Source organism: Marmota monax, unplaced genomic scaffold, assembly GCF_021218885.2.
Source record: "Marmota monax isolate L192 unplaced genomic scaffold, Marmota_monax_Labrador192_F-V1.1 WCK01_AAM20220418_F8-fsc00345, whole genome shotgun sequence".
NCBI lineage: Eukaryota > Metazoa > Chordata > Mammalia > Rodentia > Sciuridae > Marmota > Marmota monax.
Genome location: NW_026694478.1, coordinates 1,965 through 12,076, shown reverse-complemented (window position 1 = coordinate 12,076; position 10,112 = coordinate 1,965). Strand labels below are relative to the sequence as shown.

The window sequence follows — 10,112 nt, the reverse complement described above, 5'->3', positions numbered from 1 at the left end:
ATACAAAAGACTCAATCAATCCAATATATCGAAAAAAGTCTTTCGTTTCCCATCCTTCTAGCCATCGGCGAGGAGATGTAAAGTGGTACGTTCTGTGACGTATTGCTACCGGGCATGCTGGGAATTGTAGTCCCCCGCCCAAGCCCTACCCTTTGGCTGGCGGTGACGCCACTTCCCGGGCGGCCCCAGATCCTCTAGGCAGAAGTAGACGTCCTTGTCACCCCCACGTCGTGGAAATGGTAAGCGCTTCTGTTCGTCACCGACCCCTGCGTTTCCCCTCGGACCTGGGCAGCCGGCGCAAGTACGGGTCCGAGCCCCTGAAGGGAGGCGGGCTCCCCGGCCCACGAAGGTCGCTGCAAACTACGTTGTCTGGAGTCTGCAGCCTTGACCTCTTTCCCAGCTGCAGCCAGAGGGAATCTGTCCTCTCCTCCTTGTGATTTTTTTTTTTTTTTTTTTTTTTTTTTTTTAGAATGAGGCATTATTCGTCGTATTTGAAGGCTATTATTAAGAAAGAGGATTTTGAACTAGGAAAGAGGAATAGCTGTTCAAATAAATACTCTGTTCCCTTAGCTTCCGTGTTGCACTCTCCTGGTTTCCCTCCTGTCTCATAGTTCAGCCAGGTCCTCCAATCCCTATCCTAGATTAACAGGAACACTTTACATCCTATGCTTTCTCCCAATTTTGTATCTCCCGCTTAGTCCTTTCTTCTGAGCTCCAGATTCATAAATCTGCTAACTGTGCCTCCACTTGGATTGCTCATATATATTTCAAACCCTGCAGGTTCAAAATTGACTCATCATTTTCACCTTCCTCACTCCACATCTGCTCTTACTCCAGGAATTTCCATCTCTGCACAGGACACCACAATCCACCTGCCAGCCAAAAACTTGGAAATCACCCTTAACACCTTCCTTTTCTCAAATGAATGTCCAATCCGTAACCAAGTCCTATAGATTCTACTTCTAATTGCCTGTCCATTGTCACTCTCTCCACTGTTGCCATCCTTGTCCGTGCTACTGTTAGTTCTAACCATCTAGGGTAGTCTCCTAAGTGGTCTTTTAAGCAGGCCTTCGTGAGTCCATGCCCTTGTTGGAATGGGCTCTTCTATCTCCAACCCCACTCTGTTCCTCTGGAAGTGTTAATACTTCTGCTACTCCTACCTACTCAACTGTCACATCTTAGCTTAAATATTATTTCTTCAGAGAGGATCTTGATTCAGAAGTCCAGGGAGACTCCCCTGTTTTCACATATAAAATGTTCATGACAACCCTTCTTTTCCCAGTTTTACAGAAGAGAAATAGATTTGAGCAATTAAACTGGGCAAAATCATGCAGTAAGTAGCAGAATTAAAATCTGCTCTTGCCTGTCTTTTTAGCTTTTACCTTCTTTTTAAAAATATTTTTTACTCAAATGTCCATATACTGTTTGTATGGTAGTATTGATCTTTATATAACCAGCTTCTTACTGAGAGCTACTTCAGTGGTTTCTTCCCCCCACCACCACCACCTTTCTCCTCCTCCTCCTCCTCCTCCTCCTCCTCCTCCTCCTCCCCCTCCTCCCCCTCCTCTCCCTCCTCCTCCTCCTCCCCCTCCTCCTCCTCCCCTCCTCCTCCTCCCCTCCTCCTCCTCCTCCCCTCCTCCTCCTTCCCCCCCAGCAATAAGATCAATGGACAATAGTGAAGCTGAATATGTCCTGAACTTTCTTGATTATTTCCTTAGAATAAATTCCCAGAAGCAGAATTGGGACAAAGGGTGGGATCTTTCAACAGGTTACAATTTTTAGAATAAATAAAAGCAGTTACTCTTAAAGAAATACAACAAGATATTTGTGAAATGAGAAAAAGTTGTAATGGTACCTACTTTATGTTCTGAGGATTGATGTCCATAGTGGATGTCAGTATCTATTTAATTCCAAATACGGTTCTCACTGTCCAGTATGATTTTTCAGCCTGATTAAGACATATTTTGAGAATATGACAAAATCTTTGAAACCTCTCCTCAAAAGCAAGCTCTCCCTCTTCCCACTCCCTACTTTTGCTGGTGTCTTTTGGTCACTTTCTCATACACAGTGATAAAGTTTGTCATATATCATCATTGACTACCTGGAACTTGGCATATGGACTCCAGTTAAGAACCGTTGATCATTTCCATTTTGCAAGTTCTCCCTCTGCATGTTCCACATTGCAAGTGTTATCCTATGCCATTTAAATTCTATTTTAAGTGGTTTTTATAGTTGTACAATATTCATAATTATTTAACCAATCTTCTGTTGATGGTAATTAGGTTAAAATACCCTAATTTTTCTGTGTTTTGCAGATTTTCTTAGAGTAAATTTCTATCTGCAGAACTACTAGCCCAAAGACGAGACTATAAAAGGCTTAGATTCTTTTTTTAAGTGTATTTTTTTAGTTGTAGATAAACACAATATCTTTATTTTGTTTATTAATTTTTATGTAGTGCTGAGGATTGAACTCAGTGCCTCACACATGCTAGGTGAATGCTCTGCCACTGAGCCACAACCCCAGCCCAAAAAGCTTTGATTCTTATTGCCACCTTCCAAGAAGAGTCTCCAGTTTATACTGACACCATCAATGATTTGTTAGTTTCCTCTCATTGTCTTGTTCACCAGGTGTCATCAGATTCTGTTCAGTGTTCTTAATTCTATTCTTAAACTGGTTCTTTACCATTTAAGTTTTCATGTCGTTGTTAAATCCCTCAAGACTATACCTTAGAAATATCATCTTAAAACTGTAGTTCTCAACCTTTTTTTGCACATTAGAATCACGGGCATGGGGGCAGAGGAAGCTTTTAAATATCCTTTTGCCTAGGTCTAACTTAGACCAATTGATCATAATTTCTGAGGGTGCAACCTAAGTATCAAAATTTTAAATTCCCCAGGTGATTTCAGTATGGAAGGTTGAAAACCCTTGATTTAAAATTTAGGGATATTATGATTTGGATATTAGGTATTGAATGTGCTCCTGCTCGGTGGTCATTTGGGTACTTTGTCATGGGGGTGGGGCCGGGGAGGTGGAGACTCAGAATCAACACACAGACTCTGGAAGCTGGTGAGAGAACTGGCTGGAGACCCGCCTCAAGTCTTTGTCCAGTAGCTCAGTTTATTTTTGGAATGCACACAATGGTTATAGGGTTTGAGTGGGGCGTGCCTGTCAATCATACATAAGCAAGACAATATCCATAAGCCAATCATCTTCTGCCTAATGTAACCGCACTGTGAGGAAACTCTAAATATTGCTGTCGTGGCAGAAAGCAGGAAGGGTCTTTAACCCTTACTGAGTCAGGGGTTCCATGCCCTGAAGCCCCTGACTCTCAGTTTCTTGGCTGGGCAGTTTGGCAATGCTAACCACAAGTGCTGAGGATGTGGTTTCACCCCATCCTGCAGGCGCTCCTGTCAGCCTGAAGGAAGGTGGATATTTCAGGCACTTCCGAGCTGCTAGTAGCTGCTAGCTGAGACTGAAACTTATTCCAACAAGGTATCCCCCCAAAAGCTCATGTTAGGCAAGATAGGAATGTTCAAAGGTGAAATGAGTTGATTAATGAGAGTTGTAACTTAATGGGTGGATTAACCCACTTGGTAGTTTAATAATTTGGATATATTCCTGGGTGGTATCCATAGGCAGGTGGGACATGGCTGGAGGAAGTAGATTATGTTTTGTCATTAGCATCTTAAGTGCACATGTGCTGTCTCTCCTTCCTGGCTGCCATGAGCTGAGCAGCTTTCCTCTGCAAAACTCTTTTCCCGTGATATTTTGCCTCATCTCGGGCCAAGAGCAATGGAGTCTACTGACCAACCAGAAACTGAACATCTGAAACCCTGACCCCAAAATAAACTTTTCCTCCTCTAAGTTGTTTTTGTCAGGTATTTTGGTCACAGCTATGAAAAGCTGATTAAACACAAGGCATTGCATTCTATTTTTCTCCATAAAACAAGGAACTTATTCAAGAAATAATCCAAAGATTCAAGCTTAATTAATGCCTTACTCTAAAGTCTAATAGATTCTAATTTATTTGAGGATGGGTATGTTTTGCTTTAAAAGGGAATTTTTGTTTTATTCTAGGTAATTTCAGAAACTATGGATATACTCTTCAGAATAAGAGGAGGCCTTGATCTGGCTTTCCAGCTACCAACTGCTAATGGTAGGTGTTGAGAAAACTTCTACCTTTCTATCATAAAATTAATGATAAAATATACTGAGATTCCATTTGGCAGATGAAAACAAGTGAAAGACAGGTTAAATGAACTAAGGTTATATATTTAATAAGTGAATTAAATAGTATTTAAACTTAAACATGGTTATAGCACCTTTACCAGTCCATGGGTACCTCTGTGGCAATTAAAAAAAAAAAAAGTCCCCTCCTTCCCTTAGGGAATTTTTCTGCCTCTTGCAGAAAATTACTACAATAAACATAAGTATTGCCAATGAGCATAATGTACATAATACATCCAGAGCCTAATGTAAATAATAAATCTAATACATTTGTACATTTTAGACTTGCAGCTGTACATAACCCCACATCTCCAGACCCTACTTTTAAAAATACTATTATAATAGTTTAAGAAAGTCCACAGGAGAAAAATCAATGGGATTTGTATAAAACACGTTCTAGGATGTCATCCTGCTTCTGACTTGGACTACTGCCATAAACAAAGATAAAGAGTACCAGAGGAGGAATGTGATGAATTGTGTTTGAGAATTTCAAGATGCCTATGGGACATTAAGTGCAGATTCCCAACAGACATTTGTCTGAAATTTAGGGGAAAGTGGTCAGAATTGGAGCTAAGGAATGTGATGTCCATTAAAGATGATAGCTAATACCTTGATAATAAATGAAATCACTCATTAAAAGTATGATCAATTATGTTACAGCCACACAGAGGTTCAGAAAGATAAGAAATGAAAAGTGTAGGAGGAATGAAGACTTAACTGCTAACAGGCATGGGATTTCTTTGTAGGGTCATGAAAATTTTCTAGAATTGGTGATGATTGTAAAACCTTGTAAATATATTAAAAGCCATCTATTTTATACTTTTAAAGAATGAATTTTATGATTTGTAAATTTTATCTCAATTTTAAACAAATAGAAAGGCAAAAATATTTGTTATAATTAATGGAAATGGGTATCTGAGAGTCAGTTTCACTATGTTCTACTTTCCTGTGTATTTGAAAGAATTCAGATTGAAAAATCGAATATTTTTCTTACCTTCTACATATTCTTTTAATTTAGAAATTTTTATCAAGAAGGCATTAAAACGTGTATTGAGTGACCTGTCGAAAAAGCTTTCTTCAAATGCACTTGTATTCAGAATTTGCCATAGTTCAGTGTATGTATGGCCTAATAGTGACATAAACACCATTCCAGGAGAACTGACTGATAGCTCTGCTTGTAAGAACATAATGCGCTTTATTAAGTAAGTATATTTAAAGATTTCTAGAAATGTTTTTCAAAACATCACTTAATAATTTTAAATGTATCTGTGTATCAAAAATTTTAGATCTGAGCAGGAAGAAGATACAAAACGAAAATTCATGAGAAAGAAAGACAAAAAATTATCAGACATGGTAAGCAAATCACTTGTCTTCTTTATTAATAAAAATATTAAATCTTCAAATTTGGAGCTGACTAAGATCTTATAGATAGTTTAATCTAACCTTATTTTTATAGGTCAGAACATTGAGTTTCAAAAAGGTTTTGTGTCTGTTTCACATATCTAAACTTTCTCTCACTATAATACATATCTTGGAAATTCTTTTTAATGCTTCCTTTGTTTCCACAAAAATAAGACAGACTTGAATACTTTTACAAGTCATTTAAAAGTAAATAAAAGTACATAAAAATACTCATTCTTACACATGACAAAGGGACGCATTATGACATGTAAAATAATGAATGCTAAAAGATTTTTTGTTCTTCACACTGTTTTTTGTTCTACTGATTTTTGCACCAGTATTACTGATTACCTGCCATATTCCACAAATTTTTCCAGAGATGAAAAATGGAAACACTTCTTCCAGGGTACAAAGTTAGAGTGACTATAGTGTTTTTTTAATCTGATTGGTGGACAATGGATGCCTATGAGATTAGTGATACCTTATTAAAACACCAGTTATGAGAATAGAGAAGAAAAAGTGGATACAAAAAAATATTTAGAGTATACAATGAATTGTATTTGGAAATTGATTAGATATGGCACAACCAGTTTCTTACTTGAGAAAAGATGGAAAGTGATGAAGACATGAGGTCATTGTGGGTATGTTTGACAGAAGTAAGACACAGACAAGCTATTAAATTTACAAATGTGATGTGCACAAAAAATTGTGAGGTGGATATTGATTTGAAAATTATCAATAGTTAGAACTTGACGTTTTGAGTAGTACATGTCAGTTATTTCATAATATATTCACTGATTTGAGTTTGTTTTTATGCTTTCTGGTCATTAGATTCCTGTATTATGGTCAGGAATATCACTGAAGAGATATTATGTCCTTTCCAGTATAGTGTACTAAAGAGGCAGATGCTATCAGTTTGTTCCAATTCTTAGTGATATTAACTTTCATCACTTACTTAAGATGGTATCTACTAGTTTTCTCTGTGGTAAAGGTACTATGTATTCCATTATGATTAATATCCCATGAGAGAATACTTCTAATCCACCTCTTAACCGCCATTGTCAAATTTCACCAGAATCCAATATGATGCTTACAACCTGGTGATTTTTCTATCATTTCCTTCTACATTTATTAGATGGCATTGTACTATAAGGAAGAGTCCGCCTGCCCCCCACCCCTCTTTATTTTTTTCTCATTTGCATGGAAGCTTAGATTCTTATTAATGAAATGAACTATAATCTGGTACTATCATTAGTTATTTTGACATATATTTTCTAAGATTTGACCAATAGAAGCATCTTCAAGCCACCTCTGTTGTCTTTTTACAATTATATCTTTGAGCACTCCTTTCTATCTTTCCGTAAGATGGTCCAGGTGCAACATATTCTTTCCCAGTTCCAGCTCAGGAATCAGTCATTCTTCATGGAATAGATAGATAGATAGATACATACATACATACACACTGCATATCTATCAGTGTGAGTAATATTGATTCTTTCAATACCACTTCAATTCCACCAAGTTATCAACAACTCCCAATGAGAAGCTTGACTGCTAGTGTCCTCAGTATTTTGCAAAATTTGTTCAGACACAGAAAATAGTTTTAGAATCATTTCTTACCACTGCAAAAATCAAACCTAGTAAATACAGCTGAACATTTGTTTATAGGTATGTATATATTTAAACCAGGGGTATATAGTCAAAGTTCCTTTTGTGTGTAGTTATCTTATGGTGTTTGTTTGAATTTTTTAACAATTAAAATCCATACAAAAGTTGAGAGACTAGTATAATGAACCATGGTGAACCTATACCTAGCATTAATATTGTGTCAACATATGACCAGTCTGATTTCATCTTTACTTCCTATCCACTCTCCCTCTTTGCCCAGATTATTTTGAAGCAAAAAGAAATTTCTTAAGATTTATACTTTTAAACAATTCACTGCAACTTTATGTATTGTCCTTAAAAAAAAGGTCCTTTTACTTATCCTTCATATTTTGAGCTTAATGTACAACAAGTTGACATTGCTGTTTATCTATATAGCATCAAATAGTAAACATAGATCTTATGCTGGAAATGTCAACATCTCTGGCTGCTGTAACCCCCATCATTGAGAGGGAAAGCGGAGGACATCACTATGTTAATATGACCTTGCCAGTCGATGCAGTTCTGTCTGTTTCTCCAGAAGAAACATGGGGAAAGTAAGTATTTTTATACTATTACTGCCACATTTAAATGAAGACCCTTCCTTCAAAGTAATCAGAGCCCATTTTTAGATATTAGAATGGCATGTTTGAGTGGTTGTTGTTTTTGCTATGATTTATTCCTTGTTTATTATCAACCAAAGAGTCACCTAGTAATTATTTATTTAGAGAAAGTAGGGTAGTATGCCAAAAACTAGAGGGTTTCCCTTTATCCACACAGCGAAAATACAGTTTCTTTTACTTGACATAATTTAGACTTCTTTTAACAAACCTGATCCAGACATGTTTTAACTAACCTGATCCAATCAAGTTTTTACTATGTTAGAGATATATTAGCTTTACACTTTGATTCAGTAGCCACTAAGACTTTTGTTAATACACTTGTGAATTTCCTTCCCCCACAGAGTTCGTAAACTTCTAGTGGATGCAATTCATAATCAACTAACTGATATGGAAAAATGCATTTTGAGATATATGAAAGAAACATCTATCGTGGTTCCTGAACCATTGCACTTTTTATTACCAGGAGAAAAAGGTCTTGTAACAGTTTCATATCCATCAGGAATTCCGGATGGCCAGCTGCAGGCCTATAGAAAGGTAAAATCAATTCATTTATTCTTGAAAAAGACAATGACCATTGTTCATGTTATATTTATTTATATATTTCCAGTAAAAGGAAATTATTTTGTAATTTACCTTAAAAGTATGGAAATAAATTATTAGTTTTTTATATTATTTAGTTTCTGTTTTCATGGAACTTTTTTTTTTATATTGCTAATGAAAAAATATTGTGCTGGTTATATTTTAATTTTGAATGCTCCATTTGGTTCATACATTCTATGGAATTTTTATAATTTTTCTATAATGAAATGCAGAAATGAAAAGATGTAGCATGTTTAGATTAGCTGATGATTGTTAACAAATTGCTTTTCCCTTCTGTTACTTCCAGATTTGTGGGGGGAAAAAAAAAACAACAAGATTACAGTTAAGGAAGGAATGTTAGAATTTATGTGAATGCTGATTATGATCTATGATAATACTGTACCTTAGGTAGGGTTAGGGTTATTAGGTTTTATTAGAGGAATTTGGGTAAAAACATAACTAGCATTTAAAGAAATGAGATTTATTGGTAAAAATGACTATTTTTTTAAGTGTATCTTTTTGATATGTGGCCTTACCTATAACCCATCAAATTGTATTATGGGGCCATTTTCCTAAAATCTATCCCTAAGAAGTAGTGTAATATTCTAACCCTGTATACCTCTCTGTAAATGCAAGGTGAATTGATTTGCAGAGGTAACATCTGTCCAAGGTGGTCTTTTCAAACACTAGAGTACAAAGGAGTGATGTCAGAGTTTTAAAAGTAACCATTACATGTTTTTATACAGTTGAGAAAATATCACATTTTAAACATGTACATATATTTTTATTTTCATGCCGTTTTGGTTGGTTTAATACCACTAACTTCTACTCTATAATTTAATCAGTACCCTTTATGTTTGTAAAGTGCTCTTAACATGATTTTTCAAAATACTTTGATATAGTTTTATCTTTGTCAAATATAATTTGTTTTATATCTTTATTTATTGACAAAGAATCTTATCATTAACTTTTTTCTTTGTTGATTCTGATTTCATTTAGGAGTTACATGATCTCTTCAATTTGCCATGTGACAGACCTTATTTCAAAAGGTCTAATGCTTATCACTTTCCAGATGAGCCATACAAAGATGGTTACATTAGAAATCCACACATTTATCTTAATCCACCTAACATAGAAGCCCATATGGTGAGTTTTAACTAATTGCATATAAGAGTCATTTGATCATTTGTCTCATTTATTTTTTGTTGGTACCCAAGAGAAGTTTTAAGGATTGATTCATAATATATGTCTTCCCTAAAAAATTAATTTATCACCTATTTCTTTGCACAGTCTTTACGATAGCAGTAATTAACAATGATCTAAAAGAGTAAGTAATTAATAGTGACCTGAGAGTGGAGAGTATATACCATATTTCTCTTACTCAAATTTCATTCCTTGATTTCTTTGAAAGTTTGTCCCATTTTTTCATTCTGAAACTGCAAAATCATTCTAATTAAGGGCATATCTGCACAAACCACACTGAAGGATATATCTGACAACTTTTTGGTCTTATTTTCTGTATGTAATCTACCTGGTTATAAGGGATAGATACTCACATAAAGGATAGATTCTCCCTTAAATAAAAAGGATGGAGAAAGGAGTTAAAGATACATGTAGACCAATGAGAAATAGGAATA

The 10,112-nt window shown here is 35.7% G+C and overlaps 1 protein-coding gene across 1 annotated transcript; it reads left to right on the top strand.

Annotated features, from left to right (window-relative positions):
- Positions 1-139: 139 nt before the first annotated feature.
- LOC124075537 (ufm1-specific protease 2) lies at positions 140-9,621 on the top strand (the record flags this gene model as incomplete). The annotated part of the gene is given in 7 exon segments (XM_046418975.2): positions 140-239; positions 4,079-4,157; positions 5,247-5,430; positions 5,515-5,581; positions 7,673-7,830; positions 8,238-8,430; positions 9,475-9,621. Coding segments are annotated over 7 exon segments (831 nt in total), but the record flags the coding sequence as incomplete, so codon positions are not given.
- Positions 9,622-10,112: the final 491 nt, after the last annotated feature.